This window comes from Miniopterus schreibersii (genome assembly GCF_964146895.1).
Source record: "Miniopterus schreibersii genome assembly, chromosome: 6".
NCBI classification, from domain to species: domain Eukaryota; kingdom Metazoa; phylum Chordata; class Mammalia; order Chiroptera; family Miniopteridae; genus Miniopterus; species Miniopterus schreibersii.
Genome location: NC_138107.1, coordinates 41,901,248 through 41,924,536, shown reverse-complemented (window position 1 = coordinate 41,924,536; position 23,289 = coordinate 41,901,248). Strand labels below are relative to the sequence as shown.

The following is a 23,289-nucleotide window of genomic DNA, read 5'->3' as shown; positions in this document are numbered from 1 at the left end:
AAGTTAGTAGCAAAAAGGATAAATTGGTGTTCATTTTCTAAAGTAAGGAATACTTTTCAGATATGTAAGGATTATTTTATATTAAGAATTTTAATGTATTTACTTATAGATTATTTTTTAGGTTTCTTTCATGTAAATGCATTATTACTTACTGTTTTGGAAGGAGTGTGTGTATTTTATTTATAGACTTCAGTTTTTAGAACTATTTTAGGTATACAGGAAAATCGAGCAGGTAGTAAAGAGACTTACCATATACATCCCACCCTGACACAGTATTCCCAATTCCTCCCTTCCATCCCTTATATCATTGCTGTCATTTATTTTTTCTATTCATATGCTATAATTATCCAATACATTGTTACTATTATTACTTTGAACTAACAGTTACCTAACAGATCGATTAAGAATAAGAATAATAAAAATATTTATTTTACCTTTATTTATTTCTTCTCTAACACTCTTCCTTTTTTATGTAGATTTGAGTTTCTGACCTATGTATTTTTTTCCCCTCTGAAAAACTTCTTACAGGATATGTCTTTTAGAAGCAAATTTCTTTAGTTTTTGTTTACCTTAGAACATCTTTTTGTCTTTCACTTTCAAAGGATACTTGCTGGATAAAGAATCTCGATTGGTGGGACTTTTTTCTCTTAACACTTGAAATTTCACTCCACTTTTATCTTGCCTGCATGGTTTCTGACCTGAAATCTGATGTAATTCTTATCTTTATTCCTCTGTATGTAGGCAGGGTACATTTTCCTCTTCTGGCTTTCTTCACGATTTTCTCTTTGTCTTTGGTTTTCTGTAGTTTAACTGTGATGTGCATAGGTGTACATTTTTTAAGTAGTTATCTTGCATCATGTCCTCTGAGCTTCCCTAATCTGTGGATGGTGTCTCTTATTAATTTTGGAAAATTCAGTCATTTCAAACTCAATAAAAATGAATAAAGGATATTTATATAAAGTAAGTAAGAGTGTATAATTTCTTACTCAAGCTGAAATGGTCTTGAGTCTCAATGTAACTAATGACTTTTTATTGAAACCTGGACTTGTTGGACGTTTTACGACTCTGGTCTTGTCTTATTTAGGCTTCCTATTTTAATAGGCCTGCCCTGACACCTCTCCAGCAGGGAAAGGAGGTGCTGCCTTGTTATTGCCAGGTGGGAGTGGAAGCCCTTTGTAGAACATGGGTGGGTGAAAATGGAGGGTTCCCTTGTTTCTCCTGGGCAGGGGTGTAAACTTCAGAATCCCCATGTGGCCTCCACTGACACTGGCTGGAGGCAGGGTAGCAGGATAGCCTTCTTATCATGGTTGGTGGTAAAAGTCCTGATGCTTCTAGACTACCCCAAAAAGAGATGGAGCCGTGCCTCTTTATAGCAGGGTGGGGGTGGAAGTCTCATTTCTCCCCATGGTCTTCACTTATAGTATGGTTGGGATGTTTCATACTCCTTGGCTCCCCATTCAGCTTTCTCTTTTCGTATGCTGGTTGGGAGTTGGTGTTTGTTAAAGTCTGGTGAGGATGGAAGTCTAGACTTCTTACTTGGCTTCCGTTGTGAGGGCTGGGAATGGGCAGTTTTTAAATTTGTTTGTTTTTTAACCCTCATCTGATGACGTGTTTTTATTATTATTATTATTATTTTCTTTTTAGAGAGAGAAGAAGAGGAAGGGGGGAGGAGGGAAAGAGACAGACAGACATTGGTGTGAGAAACACTGCTTGGTTGCCTCCCGTATGTGCCCTGACCGGGAATCGAGCCCACAACCTTTTGGTGTATGGGATGCTCCAACCAACTGAGCCACCCAGCCAGAGCTATGGGCAATTTTTTATGTACTGTTTCACTAGAGTAGAATGGTAATTATCTAAAAGTTTTCTGTTTGGCTAGATTGCCTCTTTCCTGGATAGACAGAGAAGGCTTTCTTGGGACTTTTTTCTTTGTCTCCTCCCATTGACATTTATGGCTTCCTGGTTTCTCTAGTACTCGGTCTGAAATACATGAAGCAAAAAGAAAACCCAACCTGTTCATTACTATCTGTTCCTTGGGCCCTGAGCTCCCTAGATGGACTGCCTTCTCTCCACCTTTTAGAGTTTTATATTTATTTTATATATAATGCCCTTGGTTTTTAGTTATACTTAGTGGGAGTAATAAGGAAAAGTTTGTCTACTCGTCTTCCTGGAAGAAGTCCCAGGAACATATTTAATTTACAGCAATTTAATTAAGCATAACTTTTTAAGAACCATTGACACTGTAGTTGCTCACTAATTACTGAATTGAATCAAAAGTGATGTGTATGTATTTAGGAAAGCTGTTTGTCTTCATCTATGATATCTGTGAATTGAGAAAGGGAAGATGCAAATAAAATAAATACCTGCAGCATTTCTACTAAGTTAGTTTTCAAATATATCAGTGTATGTACTTTTTAGTAAATATAATTTGTGGTTTAGGATAGGAAAGATACAATGTATTGTATTGAACAATAACTTCAGCTTTTTCCTATAATTTCTATTGTTAACTGGAAATTGGTTGTATTATGTTAAATTCATTTTGGGTGATCATTTATCTTTTAATTTTATTGTGCTGTGGATTGTTAAATGAGCCTATCTATTATTACAAAACCATAGATCACCTCTGGAGCTGGTGAGCTGGTCAAAGCATCGATCCTAAATTATAAGTTGTCTCTTATTATTAATTAGAAGTTACTCCATACCCTCTGAAAGGTGAAGGTCAGATGCATCAGGTGATTTTCAACAAATACTGTTAGGGTATTTAGTTCAGATTTTAAAAAGTACTTTTAAAAAAGTTAAATGTTTATTTTATTTATTTATTTTTAAATATATCTTTATTGACTTCAGAGAGAGGAAAGGAGAGGGAGAGAGAGAGAGAGAAACATCAATGATGAGAGAGTCATTGATCAAGCCCACAACCCGGGCATGTGCCCCGACCGGGAATCGAACCCCGATCGCCTGGATCCTAGGTCGATGCTCAACCACTGAGCCACGCCCGGCCGGGCTAAAAAAGTTAAATGTTAATTTGACTGAACATTTGTATCATTTTCTATAGTCACAGTATTTTACCTAATTGTTAATTAAAGTAAATAGTATCTTCATGAGATAGAACAGTTATCTCCATTTTACAGGTAAGAAAATAGAAAAATGCCATTAGTTTATGACTTATCCAAGAGCACTCAGTGAATTGAGATTATAACTGGAACAATAGACCAAGATTGGAACTGTAAATATATATTTTTTTACCACCATCTTGTGTTCAGTCCATGCCAGTAACCAAATTAAATTTATATATCTTTCAAAATGAGAGCAACGGGGGGGGGGGGGAGGTTATCCAATTAGAACTTTAGCATCAGACATGGTCCGTAAATATCTAATTTTTCAGTCTGATGCCTCAGTGTTTCATCATCATATCCTTTCTTTCAAATACAGCATAATAAAAAGTCCATAATACAAGACAGTAATTTCAAAAAATATTTTCTTCTTAATAAATATGGTAGTTATTTGAATTTTTTATAATTTAAAGAAAAACTGAAAAAATGTGATATGTACAATAAACATATAAATATAGTATACATACTTGCCATTAAATATATCCCCCGTCTGTACCTTATATATTGCACATTGGCAATATAAAACTTACTGAAAATTTGTGATAGCTTCACAAACTATCATTGCTATCATGTTAAAGAATACTGCTGTATAAAATAAGTTGGAATTTGGAAAATGGCTTATATAAATTTCATTCTGTGTCTGTCTTCTCATTTAGTTTGAAATATTAATATGAAATATAGATATACTTTCTTTTTAGAAATGTGTTGATGGGAAGAATTTATCACTACAACTTAAGGGCCCAGGGTCTAGATTTATCTGGTATTCTAATAAATATATTGATCATGCAAGCACATTTTCAGTATTGTCTTTGGGAATTAGACTCCTGATGTAAGTTGATTAATATTTTAACACCCTGGAGATTTCTTTTCTGCTATTTTTTTCTCCTATTCCTAAGTTTCTCTTTTGGCACTGTTGTTAAAATTCTAGTCAATGTCAGGTATACAGGTATAGCTGGGTAATAATGTATGACTTTTCCATTCAGTGCTTCTATTTTGCTCATTGGATATTTTCTTTAAAATGACTCAGTTTGAGTTGATACTCATAAAGTTTAAAAATAAAGCCCTTATTTCAGCTGTCCAAGATTAGGAATGCCTTTGATGAAACTAAATTATCATAAGCTTTATTCCCCAAGTCCAAATTAATTCTTCTACCTTTGTATTTCCAGAGTTTTTATTCACATTCATTATATTAGGCCTTGTATAATAGTGAGCTGTTAACTTGACCCCCACAGTACCTAATTAACACTTTGCCCATTTTCAAACACATGCTTTGAATTGATTTCAGTTTCCTCAAGACAAGAGAAACTTGTGACCCCTTTCAGATAATCAGTTTTTAATATGGATATGTTGATTTTGTTTCTATTTCAGCTTCTCATTGAGCTGTCAAATTATGTATTCATTTTTTAAAAATTTTCTATTCATAATTAGTTTTCTTTACCTGGTTAGGTTATTAAGATTTTGTTTTCCTAGTAATCTTTTAATTCACATGATGAAAAATCAGATGATGATTGCTCAGTTGTTTTAAAGCATAAATTCCATTCTAATAAAATACCATCTAGGTGACTAATTCAATCACAGTGCCTGTCACAAAGTAGGTGCTCAAAAAATGAATAAATGAATGAACGAAAGAACTAATGAATAGTTCTTATAACCTGTCTGTTTAATAGTTTATTCACATAGATATTTACAGGTAAGATCACTATATTGAAGTATTTGTTAAAAATTCTTAATTTTTTTTTAATGTATTTTTTAGATTTTAATTGAATTTATTGAAGTGCCGTTGGTCAATACAATTATACAAGTTTCAGGTGTACAGTTCTACAATACATCATCTGTATACTATATTGTGTGTTTACTACCTCAAGTCAAGTCTCCTTCCATCACCATTTATACCCCCTTTACCTTCTACCTCCCCCCACCCTCCCTCAAATTCTTAATTTTAATTTAAGCTCCTTAGTGCTGTATAGGCTGATTCTTTGCATGAACATTGTACAGGAAACCTGTTAACTTAATTAAGATATACCAGGTTAATAGTTATCTAAAGTTAGTTGATAGGACCCATTGAACAGAATTACATAAAATTGTTATAATGAGATATAATGCATGTGAAGGGAGTCTATAGATTGTAAACTACTACACAAAGGTTAGCCTGTTCTTTAAGCAAGCTTTTGTTATTAATGTGGAACCAGAAATACTACTGTACCGTAAATAAATTTCTTAGAATAGGCAATATGTTTGAGCATACATGCTGGATTGTAGACTGTCAAAATATATTTTTCCTAAGGTATTTTTAGGTGTTTCTAAATAGTCAGAAAGTCACAATTATAAATAATGTAATGTATGTTATGTATATGTATATATCTTGTAGATATACAATTTTATATTACCCAAATGACAACATTGCCTATTTGATTTAAATCAAACAGATAAGATTAGTGTAGAATCTTTTTCTACAAAGAGGTATGACCTCTGGATTCAAGATGATTGCTTACTGCATTTTATTTTCATCTTCTAACTTTCCAGAACAGTGTCCAGTGACAGGTTCCGGCTGCATGGCCCAGGCCTATCCTAGTTTGCTAGGCAGTTTTCATAGGGACAGGAAGTGTATAAGCAGTTACTTTCGATTTTGGCTACAATGGGTGTAACAGATTCCCCCTTGAGATGCAGCAGAATTTTCTTCCTGTTCAGCAGAGTTCTTTGAGAATTTGTGTTCAGGTCACATCCCTGAGTGAACAGATGGTTTGCTCTCCAGTATGGTAGCCACCAGCCACATGTGGCAATTGAGCACTTGAGATATGGCTAGTTTGAAGTGAGATGTGCTGTACATATACAACATACACAAGATTTTGAAAACTTAGTACAACAAAAAAAGTTAATTATCTCAGTAATAACCTTGGTATTTAATACTGGTTCTAGGTAGTTTCACTGATTAACATCTTTACCACAAGCATTTTCACAGTGTAATTGGCCAGTTTCACTGTAGAAGATAAAATAACTGGTTGACAGTTGGGCTTCATTTCTCCATTGACTAATCAACCACTTGGCGGCAGACTTAATATATTTAAGCTAGTTGTTAGCTTGGTTTAATTTTTCCATTGACAAAGTTTTCACAGTACTCCCAGTTTTTTATATTCTATAAATCTTAGTCCTCATACTGGTCTGTACAGTGATGAGTAGATGCGGTGGTCTTAAAGTAATAGTGGATGATAACAAGTACAGATTAAGCCAGGTTGCATACTTGGCTAGAGTGTGCCTGGGAAGATCTGAAGGGCCACAGTGGTGACGGACTTCGGAAAGCACCAGCACTAATGGACTACCTAAAGGCTGACACCAGTCCTAACGTCCAGAAGCTGGAGCTGGGGCCTCCATGCCCACGGCTGAGATCTGACAGTAGGCAATAGCTTCCAGGGCAGGGAGGGAGGAGAAAGAAGCAGGTATAGAAGCATCTAGTAGCAGATCTCAGCCTGCAAGCAAAAATGCATGTTCTGAAGTTCAAGGGTCACCCTAGAAAGCAGGACTGTTACCCTTGGGACAGTGATCAGTGAGGTAACCAGTTAACGAGGGGGAACTGTGCTGGCTGCAGCTTTCCTGTACCCAGTGATGCAAAAAAGGGATTTAAAAGGAATAGTTCATCGTTGTGTCATAGAAGAGACAGCCTTGGATTGTGCAAACTGAAATACTATCTCCTTTCCCCAACCCTGCCTTTACTGGAACATACCTGGTCCAGGAAAATCTCAGCTTTTCAGCCTAAATTATAAAATGTATTACTATGGCATCAATTCAAATATACTGCTGAAAAAAAATGAGAAAGAAGTAAAATGTAGTGGTGGCTGAAGTCCTATTGGTGGATCTGTTGCATCTGAGCCCATTGGTCATTCTTCTGTGCATTCAACTTATTACTGTGAATTCTGGAGCTTGACTTTTTTGGTGTCTTTCACTCAAATTATCATGTGTGTCTGTAATAGAATTTGCCAGTTTGTCTTAGTTTCTTGTAATTTACTCAAAAATTCTGCCTCCTCAAGGCTTTGAACTCTTGAGGGCAAGTATGATCTCTGGTTACTGGCCCAGAGTCTGGCATATATTATAAATCAATGACATACAATGTTTCAGTTTTTATAAAAGGAAACGACGAGGGAGAGCCAAAGTGAATAGAGGTTTTACCTAATTTTTTGTTGTTGTTGCTTCTCTCTCTCTCTTATTTATTTATTGAGTTTAGAGAGAGCCAGAGGAAGGGGGAAGGCGAAAGAGAGGGATGGGGGAGAAAGAGATATATAGATTTGTTGTTCCACTTATTTATGCATTCATTGGTTGATTCTTGTAAGTAACCCTGACAGGGGATCAAACCCACAACCAACTGGGCCATACCAGCCAGGACTGTTAACTGAGGCATATATCAAGGATAAATATAGTTATTCTTAAGGAAAATAACAGACATGCAGGTCAGCGTTCTAGTCAGTTACTTTTAAATTTGAAGTAATTAAAAAATAGCTCTAGTATTATATTATTAATTATACAGAAATGTGTTTGGAACATATCAAAATGAGGGATAAAATGAATTGTCATAGTTCAAATTCTTTTACATGGGCTATTCAGATAGGTAAAAAGTTCTTTTAAGGGCTTTACAAGCTGCAACCAGTCAATAGTTACTCTGAACAAAAGAATATAATGATTCAATTAAGGTAGGAACAATCTGTTGGGCTAACTCAAAATAGACTGATTCATATTTATAAATAAAGTCATGAAAATGATAAAGAATTACTTCTAAACATAAAAATAGCTAGTACATGCCTAGCAATGAAAAAATAATTCAATAGCTACATAATCCATATTTTAAGAAAAGGGATGCATATATAATATTTACTAGAGGAGTATTCGTATTAAAATTGATAGCAAAGAAAAGACCAATTTAATGTGTATTCTCTCAGTGAGACAGTTAGGCAGTTCTCTATATTTTTGGTTAGTTCATGTGTCAGTCAGCATTGTGGAGAGTTCTGTGAAGCTGAAATTCAGATTTGCAGTATTTCTTTTCAATGCAGAATATAATTCAGTCATTTTGGGGTCTGTGATTTTAAAAAACAACATTTTTCTTTTTGATTGATCATAGCTATTACTGAAATAGCTGGTAACATGTGACATGGTGCTATAATTTAGACTAAAAAAAATTGAATTGTGAATTATATTCGCTCAGCTTAAATTTCTGTTTCTATTCTCCAGAACATCTTTTGTACTTCTTTTTCTGCAGAAACAGCTTCTTAATGTTGCTACATTTTCCCAGGGGAAAAGGAAGACATCACAGTCAAATTCTCGTTCAAAGTATACAAGGGGAACTTGTACAACAAAAGTAGAGGAGAAAAAAAATAAGATTTAGAATTTCTCAACACAGGAAATGAAATTTTTATTTCATTTAACCTTTTAACAAATGTGCTTTACGTGTACATCATGGGGTCAGTATCAAAGAGATGAAAATTTATGGATATGATGATGATTCAGGTGATTCCAGATGTTTAGATTTGAGGCTAATCCCTACATAAATTATTCTCCCCTCTCTTTTTTGTAGGTAGAAGTAGGCTGTAGGATAATTCTTAGGATCATTAGATAACAAACTAGGCAGAGAGTTATATATGTTTAATGATTTCCCTGTTAAAATCCACTTTCCAACCTATTCAGCTTCATGTTTATACTTTTTTTTTCCTATCAGAATTCACATACAATATTAGTTTCAGGTGTACGCCCCAGTCATTAGACATTATATAACTTACTAAGTGATCATCCCTATAAATCTAGTACCCATCTGACACCATATATAGTTATTAGAGTATTATTGACTATATTCCCTATGCTGTACTTTAAATGCCCATGACTCTCCTGTAACAACCAGTTTGTACTTCTTAATCCTTTCACCCTTTTCACCCATCCTCCAAATCCCTCTTCCATCTGGCAACCATCAAAATGTTCTCTGTATCTATAAGTCTCTTTCTTATTTTGGGTTTTTAAAATTTATTTGTTAAATAGAGGGGATAAATGGTGATGGAAAAAATAAAAATGAATGTATCTGTTGGTAGATATGTATTTATTGCCACTTTATTGTTCATATTTTTTTAATTTTTTTTTTCCCTTCTTCTTAAAGAAGACCCTTTAACATTTCACATAATACTGGTTTGGTGGTGATGAACTCCTTTAGCTTTTTCTTGTCTGGGAAGCTTTCTATATGTCTTTCAATTCTAAATGATAGTATTGCTGGGTAGAGTAATCTTGGTTGTAGGTCCTTGCTTTTTATCACTTTGAGTATTTCTTGCCACTCCCTTCTGGCCTGCAAAATTTCTGTTCAAAAATCAGCTGATAGTCTTATGGGAGCTCCCTTGTAGGTAACTACCTGCTTTTCTCTTGCTGCTTTTAATATTCTCTCTTTGTCTTTAGCCTTTTGCCTTTTAATTGTGATGTGTCTTGGTGTGGGCCTCTTTGTGTACATCTTGTTTGGGACTCTGCACTTCCTGGACTTGTATGTCTATTTCCTTCACCAGATTAGGGAAGTTTTCTGTCACTTTTTCAAATAGGTTTTGAATTTCTTACTCTCTCTTTTCTTCTGGCATCCCCATGATGTGAATGTTGGTGCACTTGAAGTTGTCCCAGAGGCTCCTTACACTATCATCATTTTTCTTTTTGCCGTTTTGATTGGGTGTTTTTTGCTTCCTTATATTCCAAATCACTGATTTGATTTTTGGCTTCATCTACTCTACTGTTGATTCCCTGTAAATTATTCCTTTTTTTTTTTTTTTTTAATCCTCACCAGAGGATATTTTTTCCATTGCTTTTCAGAGAGAATGCGAGAGAGAGAAACATTGATGTGAAAGAGACACACCTATTGGTTGCCTCCCACACATACCCTGACCAGGGCTGGGGATTGAGCCTGCAACCAAGGTATGTGCCCTTGGGCAGAATTGAACCCAAGACCCTTCAGTCTGCAGGCTGATGCTCTAACCACTGAGCCAAACCAGCTAGGACCCTGCAAATTATTCTTCATTTCAGTTTGTTTACCCTTCATTTCTGACTGGTTCTTTATTATGGTTTCCATGTCCTTTTTTATGCTGTTGACATTCTCTCTATGTTCAACTCTTCTTCTCCTAAGTTCACTGAGCATCTTTATAACCAGTGTTTTGAACTATGTATCTAATAGATTGCTTGTCTATGTCTTGTTTAGTTCTTTTTCTGGAATTTTGTTCTGTTCTTTAATTTGGAACATGTTTCTTTGTCTCCTCATTTTGGCAACCTCCCTCTGTTTGTTTCTATATATTAGGTAGAGGTGCTACATCCCCTAGGCTTGGTAGAATGGCCTAATGTAGCAGGTGTCCTGGAGGGTCCAGTGGAACAACCTCCCAGATCACCAAAACTGGACACTGCAGTTGTATGCACCACCACCCCTTCTCCCCAGGTGTGAGCTGTGTGCACACTCCTGTTGTAGTTGAGAGTTAATTGCTGTTGGCATGTCAATGGGAGAGATTTACCCCAGGCCAATCCTCTGCAAGGACTTACTGTGATCACCGACTGCCATGGAGGATTAGCTGTGTAGGGGCTTGTTTCTATATATTAGAACAAGTACCACAGAGCAGGACTTCCTTCAGCAGGACTTTGGTGCCTGCTGACTCCGCCCCTTGAGTGTGTTGCTGTGAAGGTGGTTGGGTGGTGTTTTGACGTGGTCTAAAGCTGGCTCTGGGGCCTCCTCAGAGGTGCAAGCCAAGGTCAGCTGCCACCTGTGTTCTGCCCAGGGCCACCCAGCTTGAGCTACAAAGTGATCTGCAGATGACTGCTATTGGTGCTAGGCTTAGAGGTGCCCATGAAAGGCCAAGCTGTGAACCTCAGCTGGCTGCTGCTAGTGCTGGGCCTGGGGCCACTTAGCAAGAGGTATGGGGCACACAGAGGTCAGATGCTGCTCGTTTGAGAGATTTTAGGAAAGTCTGCAGTGTGAGCCAAGACAGGCCATTCATATGGAAAAGCCACTGGAAACAGCTTGGGTGGGCTTGAAGGTTTGGTGGGGCAGGGTCTCAAGGAATCACCAGGGTGGGGCAAACAGTGTGAGTCAGGTTGATGGAGACTCAGATACGGTGCCAGCCTTCAGGCTCTATGGGGGAAGGGCTTATCAAAGGAACCATGGCCTCTCCCTGCACTTTTGACTGGGAGAAAGATGCCAGACACTTCAGTTCCTCCCTGTATGTCCCTGGTGCCTTTCGAGCTGCTATCCTAGCCCTGGAGCTAAGAGGGAGTGAGTCTGAATAAGTGCCCACCCTTTAAGAGGAACTGCCTGTAACTTCAGCAGCCCTCTGTCTCACCCAGCCTCAGTTATCACTGGCTTTTACAGCAGAAGTTATGGAGACTTCTTTTCCTAGCACTGGAACCCTGAGCTTGGTGACCTACTGTGGGGCGGGGACCCCTCTCTCCTCAGGGAGAACCTCTGCAGCCAAGATATCCCTCCTGATTTCTATCTGCCACACGTGGGTGTGGGGACCATCCGTTCCTACTCTCCGCCCCTCCTACCAGTCTCCATGTGGCTGCTTCCTTAATTCCCTAGTTGTGTGACTTCCATTCAGCTGGATTTCAGATGGTTCAGAATGATGGTTGTTCTGTAGTTTAGTTGTAATTATGATGTGGTTGTGGAAGGAGGTGAGTACCTCATTTACCTATGTGTCTATCTTGACGGGAAGTGCTTTCCTCTAGGAGTTTCATGGTTTCAGGTCTTACGTTCAAGTCTTTAATCCATTTTGAATTGATTTTGTGTATGATGTAAGATATTGGCAGCTCAGCATTTCTTTTTATATACCTTTACAAAATGATTTAGCTCAGTATTTTTTTTATATACCTTTACAAAATGATTCAGCTTTTTATTATTTACTTAAGCATCTTATTTATGATTCCCTAGTCTTATTTCTTTCTTTTATTTATTTCATTCAATATATATTTCAGTTAACCAAACATCATTTCCAGGTAGTTTATTTCTGTTTGCACACAGATTATTTAAACATGTTATTGGTGATGGTGGTGGTGGTGGTTTTTTGTTTTGTTTTTGTTTTTTACAAAAGTCTAGACCATTTGTTATGCCTTCTAGGGTTTAGAAAGCAAAGAAGAATAGAGTAGGCTATGAAAAGTTTCTAAGGATAATAATAAATTCACTCATTGACTTATCCAAGTTTTATCTAAGCCTAAGGGCAGAAGTTGCTTTTATTTACATTCTACTGGGAAGTCTCAAAGAATGTAGGCATTCTCAGTAACATGCATTTTCTCAAATTCAGAAGGGCACTATTGATCCCATATTACGTGCACGTGTTTGTCTTTTTTCCCCCCTAGAGGTATATATATTAGATGCAGTCTGCTCTTTAGAGAACTTGCTTTTTGGCTAAGAAGTGTGATTTTATGTAAGTAGATTTTTTTTCAAGGTATTTTGTTGCAGTTTAAAAATATATCTGTTAGTGGGTATTGTAATTATGGCTTGCAGATAGAGCAGTTAATTTTGAGTTATTTAGCTTATTCTTATTTTTTTAAAATCCCTTTTCTTTTTTTTAACTTTCAGTTTGAAATAATTATAGTTTCAATTTCCTTTTAAAGCATTATTTCTATATCTGATATATCATCAGTTTATGGTAAATGAAGTTCTTTTAAATAATGTTTATTTGATTACCTGACAAGTTTTAGTTTTCCTTTATATAGGAAGGTTTTCTGGAAATAATTTTGCAACTTTCTTCCTAGTATAGATACTTGATTTGTACTTGGGAAACTGAAGCAAAATGAACATTAGTCTTGTCTGTCCTTACTTTTTCAAAAGCTCTAATAGATTCTCTTTTTCCCCAACAGTTCCTTTTTATTGCTACCTGCCAAAAATAGCCTTTTTAGTAGCCACACTATAGAAGCATTTAGTTATAAGCAAATATTTTGGGAGTTGTTAGCATTTGTATAAAGGTTATGTTAATGTTCACGTAACTTAAAGGCCAAAACAATTACCTGATACTAAATGAGTCAGGGTTTCCATTTTAACATATACGTAAATGCATCTATCAGTGCTGAATTAATGCCTTACTCTGGGGATTTAAAATGTGATCTCTGTATTATACACAAGTACCCTGTCATCATAAAATGGTGCCTATTATTTGACAATATTTATGTATACAGTTTGGGAAAATAATTATTCAAAAGGTAAAAAACATTTTAAGAAAAAGAAAAAAGAAAAGAAATGTCCCATCTTAAAAGTGTGAATTTGTGTTCTCAAAGTATTCATTACTTTATGCATAGCAGCCTTTAAATTATGATACGTGTTCAAACCCACTCAGATGGTGGTGGTAATAATAATTTATGGTGAGGAATAATAGGTCCATGAATATATATGCTATGTAATTAATATATTTAAGAAGTTTCTTGTTTAGGAAAGGGTAGTTATTAGATAGGCAAGTTAGAGGAAGGGAGGACACACTAAATAGTATTTTGGCAAGCTACCTCAAATGCATATGCATAGTAATTAGAGGCTTATTGATTTTTAAATGTCAGCCAGCTTTAATTCACTTCTTTTTCTAGCATCTATTTGTATGAACAGTGACTATTCTTACTTCTAAGAGGGGTTTATCAAGGTTTTTGTGAACATTTGTTATATAGGAAATAAATATAACTAACTGTTAAATTTAACTAACATTAAATTTCTGATACTAGCAATGATTTGTGAGAGATCTAAAGTTTGTTGATTGATTAATTTATCTATCAATTGATGGCTAAGGAATTCCCCATTTCACAGTTGAGATTTGGGGACATTATTACTATGCTTTCTATTTGCATCCAGTGAACAAATGCCTTTTGTCATGTTTATAATCTTTAACAACATGCTAAAATGAATTACTACAAGTATCACTTATATTCCAAACTTAAGTAGTTTTTTGCTAAATTGGTTTAATTGAGGATTGTGCTCATCACTATTAACATTCTTTTAGTGGCCTTTAATGCTTTGCAGGCCATTAAAGAATGCCCAGGAATACAAGATGTTCCAGGAGACTGAATATCTACCTTATTTCATAAAATCTAAGGTGCTTTATGAGTGTGCTTTCTTATTCTTACTAAACTGAGTCAGTGGGAGGTAATCACACAGCTACCTTACAACCATCACCTGGTGACAAGGATTAGAATCCACCATAGAGTACTGGGGGCATTCTAATTTCAGAGAAATTAAAATATGAATAAACACATATCTTGGAATTGTTAAAGTAGGGTTTTTGAAGTCACTAACTAACTTTAAAAAGATAGCTATGATAATCTTGTGTTCAAATTTTCTGCGATTAAACCAATATGGTACATGGAAAATTTTCCATTTGATTTTTTGAGTTTGTAGATTTTTCCCCCTTCACTTTAATACTACTCAATATTCCATTCTCAGATTCCTGTAACAGAATTTACATTCATCCTAGAGATAATTTTTACCTTACATAAAAGACTATTAACTTTCACTATCTAGATTCTGAGGAGACATTATTTTGGCCTAGTTGCTTTGAGCAGGGATATAGGCAAATTTATTATTGTTATTTTTTTATTCTGTTAAGATTGATGATATGTCCATTTACTCACAGTATCCATTAGGAAAAGATTTGTGGTAATAGACAGATGAAATAAACACAAGAATATTTAATTATGCTCTTTTCCTACCTTGTACCACTACACATTCCACAAAGCACAGTTCTAATTATGGTATTTTTTCATTCACAATGTTCCTTGCAGTCAAGAATGACAACTTTTTTGAAGTGGGAGTAGGAAGGGAGGGCTGATGTAGGGAAGTTAACCATTATTTTTTTCCATCCTCTATATGGTTTAATTTTTATTTTCATGTGCATTTATTGGTTTTATAAGAAATAAGTACATCTTATAAAAATATGACTCCATATTGCATATAAAATAAAGATACAGCATTTGCCTTTCTTCATGGTCCATTCTAAACTTCCTTTGGATTTTCATTTCCAACTAAATTATTCCTTACTCCAGCCATACTTGTCTGCTCTTTGTCTCAAGTGTCCTACATTCTTAGGATTTTCCTTAAATTTCTCCATCTGCCTTACCCACTGTTTAAAGCTAAGCCCAAATCCCACCTATTTAAACTTTTTCAGCTCCCTCCATAACAAGTTCCCCTTACTTCACTACTTTGCAATGGTGAATACCTGTATAAATAGCACTTATTAGAGGCCACCTTTTGTTAGGGTTAATTATTTATGTGTCTGGTTTTCCTGATAGATTTTGGAGTCTAATTATTTAGGTTTGTATTATCTTCTTTAGTGCAAAGTACAGACATACAATGAGTGTTTTTTGAGTTAAATGCTTACAGATTTTTAAATATATACATTACTTTATTTAATTCTCCCCCAGAGACACTATGTAGTAATTTTGCTAGAATTAGTAATATATTAGACTGTTCTACATTTAAGTTTTCATTCTCAACATTTACTGTTTTCTGAAGTATAGGAATTATTTCTTTGCTGGTTATTATCACATAGTGCGAAAAACAGTAATTGCATAGATACTCATTTTCTCACTATCTGTTTTATTTTTCAACTATTATATAACTTTGATGATTATGCAACCTTACATTTAAGGAAGAGTATTTTTAAAATAATGCTTTTTTTCTTTGTAGGTTACTTCCTCAGAATGTTGGCCTTCTCTATGTTGGAGGTTATGAAAGACCCTTCGCACAAATCAAGGTATGATCGTTCATTTTCCAGTATACTTTTCGTAGATGTAGTTCACTTGTTGAGAACCCACCAAAAACCTGCAAATAACCATCAACATATCAAAAATATTGTGATTGTGAACTCTGACTTTTATTTGCTTTTGTATATTTCTGCTGAAGAAGTAACTCAGTTTTGTAAAGAATTGTTGTAATATTTTTGCCCATAGTGGAGTTGATGTTGATGAAAGTATTTTAGTGATTAGTTAAGAAGAGTAAAATTTAGAGCCACTGATTAATCTTTTAGATTATCCCTTTGCCCTTAAAATTTTTTGACAGTTTTATTGAGGTGTAACTAACTTACAATAAAGTGTACAATTTTATAAATTTTGACATGCTTACACTTCTGAAACCATAACCCCCAAAGCTTCCCTGTGCCCCTTTGAAGTCCTCCCCCCTCTCCTACCTTTCCTTTTTCCCTTCTAGTCCTCAGGTGACCACTGATCTGATTTGTGTCATTATAGATTAATGTACATTGTCTAGAATTTTATATAAGGGAAGTCATACAGAATTCTGTGCCCCACCCCTCTCAGCTTATTTCACTCAGCTTAATTATTTTGGGATTCATCCACATTGTTCCACTTATCAATAGTCCATTCCTTTTTATTGCTGAGTAGTATTTCATTATGTAGTTAGCGCACAACTTTTTTTACCCTTTCACCTGTTGATAGACAGTTAGGTTGTTTCTGCTTTTTGGCTATTAAAATAAAACTACTTTGAACATTTATATACAACTCTCTGTATGGATATATAGTTTCATTTCTCTTGGGTAAATATTTAAGATAGGAATGGCTGGGTTACGGCAGTTGTATGTTTAAGAAACTACCAACTTATTTTCCCACCAGAAGGATGTGAGAGTGCTAGTTTCTCCACATTCTCATCAACATTTGATAAGGTCAGTCTTTTTAAGTTTAGCCATTCTCGTAGGTATGCAGTGGTATTTTATTGTAGTTTTAATTTGCATTTCTGCAATGACTGATGTTGAGCATCTTCTCATGTGCTTATTTACATCTGTACATCTCTAGTGAAGTGTGTGTTCAAATCTTGCCATTTTAAACTTGACTTTTTGTTTTCTTACTGTTGAGTTCTGAGCATTCTTTGTATCTTACGGGCATAAGTCCTTTATCAGGTATGCGATTTGCGTAGATTTACTCCCAGCTATGGCTTGTCTTTTCATTCTCTTAACCGAGTTCTTAAAAAGCAGGAGTTCTTACTATTGATGAAATAAAGTTTATTAGTTTTTTTTTCATGGCTCATGCTTTTGGTGTGGATCTAAGAAATATTTGCCTAAACCAAAGTCACAAAGATTTTTCTTCTATGTGCTCTTCTAGAAACTATAGTTTTAGGTTTTTCATCTAGGCTTATAATCTATATGAATTAATTTTTTGTATATGATTCAAGTTTCAAGGTACAGAGGAATGTCATTTCTCTACCTTCATCTCTTTTTGGGGTACATGGATATCTAGTTGTTCAAAACCATTTGTTAAAGAGTACTTTTCCATCATTGAGTTGTGTTTGCATCTTTGTTGAAAATCAATGACCTGTATACATGTGAGTGAGTCTATTTCTGGACTCTTTATTCTGTTCCACTGACCTATGTGTCTGTCCTTTCACCAACACCACACTATCTTGATTAATGTAGTTTTATAATAAGTCAGGCAGCCAGGTAGTGTAAATCCTCCAACTTTGTTCTTTTTCAAAGTTGTTTTGGCTAATCTAGGTTCCTTTAATTTCTATGTGAATTTCAGAATCATCGTGTCAATTTCAATAAAAATGCGTGATAGAATTTTTATTTGGATCCTGTTGAGTCTATAAATCAATTTGAGAAGAAATGACATCTTAACAATATATTGAATCTTGTAATTCATGAAGACTACATATTTTTCTATTTATTTAGATCTTTAATGTCTCAGCAGTATTTGTTGTTACAGTGTATTGGTCTTACACATTTTAAGATAAACTTACCTGTTAATATTTTATATTTGTGATATTATAAAAGTATTTCAATTTCAATTTTTGCATTGCTAGTATATAAAGATGATTAAATTTTGTGTTTATTTTAAATTCTACAGTTTTATTACACCCTATTAGTTTTAGTAGCTTTTTTGTAGATTTCATAGGATTTTCTACATAAGTGATGATGTCATTTAATACAGACAGTTTTCCTTCTTTTTTTCTGATCTGGATGCCTTTTCTTGCTTTACTACACTGGCTAAACTCTACAGTACAGAGTTGAATAGAAACGGCGAGAACAGACGTCCTTGCCTTGTTCCTGATCTTAGAAAGCACTTAATCTTTCATCAGAAATTATTTTTATAGTAAGATTAGTTGAGGATTATTCATAGATTCCATCCAGGCCTTTTTGCAAGAAAGAATAATATTATGAATGTTCAAGATAGTTAATAAAAAGAAAGGTTTGAGATCATCCTTTTTCTTTGTTGTTAAAATTTTCTGTTAATGTTTTCTGACAGGTCTATAAAACTTGTTTTTTGTTTAGCTTTCTGATTTTTCTTCGCATTTCTTTCTTGGCTCCATGAACTACTTTTCTCCTATTCATTTGAGTTTAAATTTCTTTCCACTGCATTTTTATGACATATGTTTTTATGGTTTGAAAACCAAGAATTTTTCAGAATAGACTGAGCCTAAATAGGACATTCAGGATACTTAATACTGAGGAGGTTTAGTCACATTATTGACATTTTTAAATGAAAAATCTTAGTTACCGTAGCATCAGCACCTCTAAATACTACCTCCATTAATTCAGCTTACGTCAAAACACTCTCAAAAGTCCACCATTAGGACCTTAAGTTGTGGACTCTCTTGAACTTTTCTGATTCCTTAATGACAAGCATTAAGATATACCATATTTTTCTTCTATTTTTAATATATCTGGAACATGATTGAAATTGGCAAGAATCTCTTCATAAACCTCCCTCACTATCCTGTTACCCAAATTCAGTGTATAGCCAGGAACCCTATTAAGTTTCAGCAGGAACATTTCTGAAAGCCCAGATTTTTTTTGTGTTTTTTTCTCCAGTTCATTGGTTTGGAAAATCCTGTTTTTCCTTATTAGAACTGAAATAACTAAAAAGTGAGAGGTATATCTAATATATTTAGGGAAAGGTAGAATTTGTTTGTGTGTGTGTTTTACATGTTTCCAAAAACATAGTCTAAGTGTGTGTATGAGGATAATTCCTCCATCACTCACCTGATTCATTAACATAACATTTTCTTTATCCAAGCCTTTCCTAACAAGCCCAGTGACAGGGGTCAGTCCTTTGTCAATCCTTTATGCTTGGATAATCAACTCAGTGGAAAAATGTCCATCATTTTAGGGCATCTTTTTCCTTTGATGTTGTTGTGGAAAAGGTTTCTCTCATACACTATGAAAGGATTTCTTATCCTTATTAATTATTGAAGTTCTTTCGTAATTCCTGTGGTTTTTACGAAAACGCTGTATAGATTCCTACCTAATTAGTTACTTTATAATTGAAGAACAGTAAAAAAATGTACTTTAAATGCTTTAGATTAGGCAAAACTTTAAGGTTCATTTCTTCCCTTGCCTGGGCCTGGCTTCTTTTCAATGTGAAATACCGGTTTGATATATTGCCCCCCTGTAAACTCAATGCAACAATACTGTGTTTTGTGGTATGACATCAGATGTAACCTTTAATAAATGGAAACTGCTTTGTTTTTCTTAAGGAATATTGGTTGTTGAACATTTTTGAATAAATCAAGGTAGGAAATTGTTCACTGGAATATTTAGGAAAAGGAATTCAAATGCATTAACACACAGGACTAAGTATGAGTGGCTTGGTGTTAGAGGCTCTGTTTGTTAAAAAGATGTGTTACAATTGCAGTTTTAAAAAGGAACTTCATTTTATAAAGATCAGAAAGAGAAAAAGAAAAAAAGGATAATAGATATTTAGACAAATAAATGAGTTCATAAATTTGCTATAGCATGATAGTAGATATTTGTACTGTTAGTATATAGCATGAGTCATTATAACCACTTTGCAAACATACATATAAATACCCTTCTATTGTTGCCCATCTTTTAGTTTAAGTTTTCTACAAAGCCCTAGATAAATATACAAATATGTATAAACATGGAACTTAATTATAGCTTTAGACTTGTACCTCTTCATGCTAGTTTCAGGTTTCATTCTTTTTAGGGGAAGTTATTCCAACTTTACTTTTTATCTCCTAACATCTTCTATAAATCATTGGGAAGGTTCTTTTTTTAAATAAACTCAGTCCTTTTATACATAACTTTCACCCAAGGCAGTGACTCTATTTTCAGATCATTGATCTCTTTGAGAACCCCATGAATTTATACAGACATGCACTTTTACTTAAAATTTCAGAGGGTTCATGGACCCCACTAAAGTGCATTTAAGGATCCCAAATTAAGAACCCTCAAAAGTAAAATGTTTTCCAAAATTTTACTCTTTAAAGGTATTGAAAACATTAAGTTTTTAGGGCAAATTTGTCATCTGAACAACTTGATTTTGAACATTCTGATTATTCTCTTGTTCTGTCTTAAAATATAATAAACTAAATAAAACACTGGTCATAACGAGTTATAATATAGAGCAAGAAAGGAATTGCTCACATATCCATAGCTATTGTTTTGTGCTGTAAATGAAGCAGATTTCACCCTCATTCAAGACTAACTTCTTTCAACTTTATTGAGATATTGATTCTAAATGTACTGGGCTGTATGTGACTTAGGTTTTTCTTTTCTTTTTTTTTTTTTTAAATATATCTTTATTGATTTCAGAGAGAGGAAGGGAGAGGCAGAGAGAGATAGAAACATCAATGATGAGAGACTCATTGATTGGCTGCCTCCTGCACGCCCCCGACTGGAGATGGAGCCCGCACCCCGGGCATGTGCCCTGACCTGGATCCTAGGTTGATGCTCAACTGCTAAGCCACGCCCTGCCAGGCGACTTAGGCTTTTCTTGAGAGAGATGATTCATTATACCTTTATGTGCAGTCTCAAAAAAGGAAGTTTTTATTAAAATAAAATTTTGCTTAATTCCTATTTGTATGCTTTCAAGCTGTCAGAGGTTTTTCGGAAGTCCCTTATTTTAGAGGAGGTTGTTTCTGCCTATCTTTGAATAATATCTTTATCTTAATGGTGTGTATATATATATATCTCCTATTATTCCTAGTTTGTTTTTGAAGACATGTTCAAGTTTAAGTAATAGTTTACATTTTAGATCCATTTTCATGTGTTGTTTTCCAGAACATTTCATAGTCTAGTAAAAATATTAATGCTATTCTCATAGGTTTCTAGTCCTAGAGGCTTCACTTAGCAGCCAAAATCCATAAAACTAAGAGGGATTGAAGCCTGTCAGCATCACTTTTAATCAACTCAAGGGTTGCTATGGAAAGTCTCAAGGCCACAGGGCTGTCCTCCCCGCAGGGCTTGGTATGAGTTGCCTCTTCCAGTCCTGACAGCCAAAGAAGTATGTGAGACTGTGAGGCTGAGTCAGACAGTTCCCGCTTTGATGCTGCAGAGCAGCTAAGAAATGTTTTCTGTATTTTAACTCTGAATTCCACACAGCAACCATATGTGAAAAGTAAGGCATATAACCATTATTTTGAGCATTTACTTTTTAATCAGTATAGTAGTTTCTCCTTACCCACAGGGGATATGTTCCAAGACCCCTAGTGGATGTCTAAAACTGTGGATAGTACCAAACCCTGAATATACAAAGCTTTTTCCTATACATATATGCATGCATATGGTAAGATTTAATTTATAAATTAGGTACAGTAAGAGATTAACAATAAGTAATAATAAAATAGAACAGTTATAACTATACTGTAATAAAAATTATGTGAATGTGGTCTCTCTCAAAATATCTTATTATACTGTACTCACCCGTCTTTCGAGATGGTTCAAGATGCAAATGCCTGTGTGAGTAAGGGTTACTGGAATATGAGCGGTGATTGTCTAATAACTGAGATGCCTGCTAAGTGACTAATGGGCAGGTAGTGTATACAGAGTGGATATGCTGGACAAAGGGATGATTACGTCCTGGGTGGGACAGAGTGGGAAGTTTTATGATTTCATCATGCTACTCAGAACGGCTTAAATTTAAAACTTACAAGTTGTTTATTTCTGGAATTTTCTATGTAATATTTTCAAACTGGAGTTCACTGAGGGTAACAAACCTTGAAAAAACTGCGGATAAGAGAGACCACTCTGCCGCTAAGTTATTCCCTGCCCGAGCCTGCTTCTGTCTGCTGGGAGGCTGAGTGTCGTCAGTCTCAGTCTCATACAGGAAGCTTCCCGAGCTTGAACTTTTAAAGATCTCTACGGGCCAGGAACTAGGATTGGTGTCTGTATGCACATGCACATGCGGTAGGCGTGAGGGATAGCGATCTCTTCTTTGTTCTTGAAATCATGTTAGAAAACTCGTCAGATCATCCCTCAGACTGTTTTCAATTAAAAAAAGAGTAGAATATTTTTTCTTTAAGGTATATTGAGCTCAGATTGTTATTTATTACTTAACAATAGTTTTGAGATAATAACTTATTCAATTTTAATTTTTTAAAATCCTTACTGGAGAATATGTTTTGATTGATTTTTTTAGAGAGAGAGGAAGGGGGGAGACACACACACACAAACTGAGGTGAGAAACGTTGATCCATTGCCTCCCGAATGGGCCCCGACCGGGGGTCGAACCCGAAACCTAGGTATGTTCCCTGACTGGGAATCCAGTCTGCAACCTTTTGATGTTTGGGACGACACTCCAACCAACTGAACCACCTAGACAGGGCTTATTCAATTTTAATTTTTAGGGTAAATTAAATTTAAAGGTAAACTATTTATTTGAGGTCTCTCTCTTATGAAATGCTGAAGGAAAAATATTTTCTTTTAGAAAATATGTGGCTTATTAGGTCAGCACTTTTACTAAAAGAAATTATTTAGCATCCTTATTTTGAATCTCTAAAATATCTGAAGTATTTCATCAGATAAAGATGCACTCCCTAGAACTTCATATTTTAGGTTAGTGGCTTACAAACTTTTGACCATGACCTGTAGGAATGTAAGAAGTGCTTTTTCCATTGCAATCTAGTGCACATGCATATATTTTACACACAAACGTAAACCAAAGTTTCAGAATAAGTGTGATGCAATAGCTGTATTTTCCATTCTGTTTGTCAGTTCACTTGGTTTTTAAATGCTAGTCTCAACCCACTAAATTAACTTCTGTCTTGGAAAATGGGTCACGACTCAGAGTTTGGCAGACACTGCTGCAGGGTAGGACTTGTCCTGCCATATGCTTCTGGCAAGCAATTCCGCATGTACACAGTGCAGATGATGGTGGAAGCTTTCCTGCCCCAAGCAGGCGATAGCCCTTGAAGTGGCTTTGGAGGGGAAGAAAATGATGAGATGTCATAGTTCCTGGGAAGAGGGAGGAGGAA

The 23,289-nt window shown here is 35.2% G+C and overlaps 1 protein-coding gene across 5 annotated transcripts in view; it reads left to right on the top strand.

Annotated features, from left to right (window-relative positions):
* RNGTT (RNA guanylyltransferase and 5'-phosphatase) overlaps positions 1–23,289 on the top strand; it is a 181,716-nt gene that overhangs the window by 126,203 nt on the left and 32,224 nt on the right. For all 5 annotated transcript variants that reach the window (XM_081140257.1, XM_081140260.1, XM_081140258.1 and 2 more), the window contains one exon: positions 15,754–15,820. In XM_081140257.1, coding sequence (XP_080996383.1) covers positions 15,754–15,820 — 67 coding nt within the window. The remainder of the gene's footprint in view (positions 1–15,753; positions 15,821–23,289) is intronic.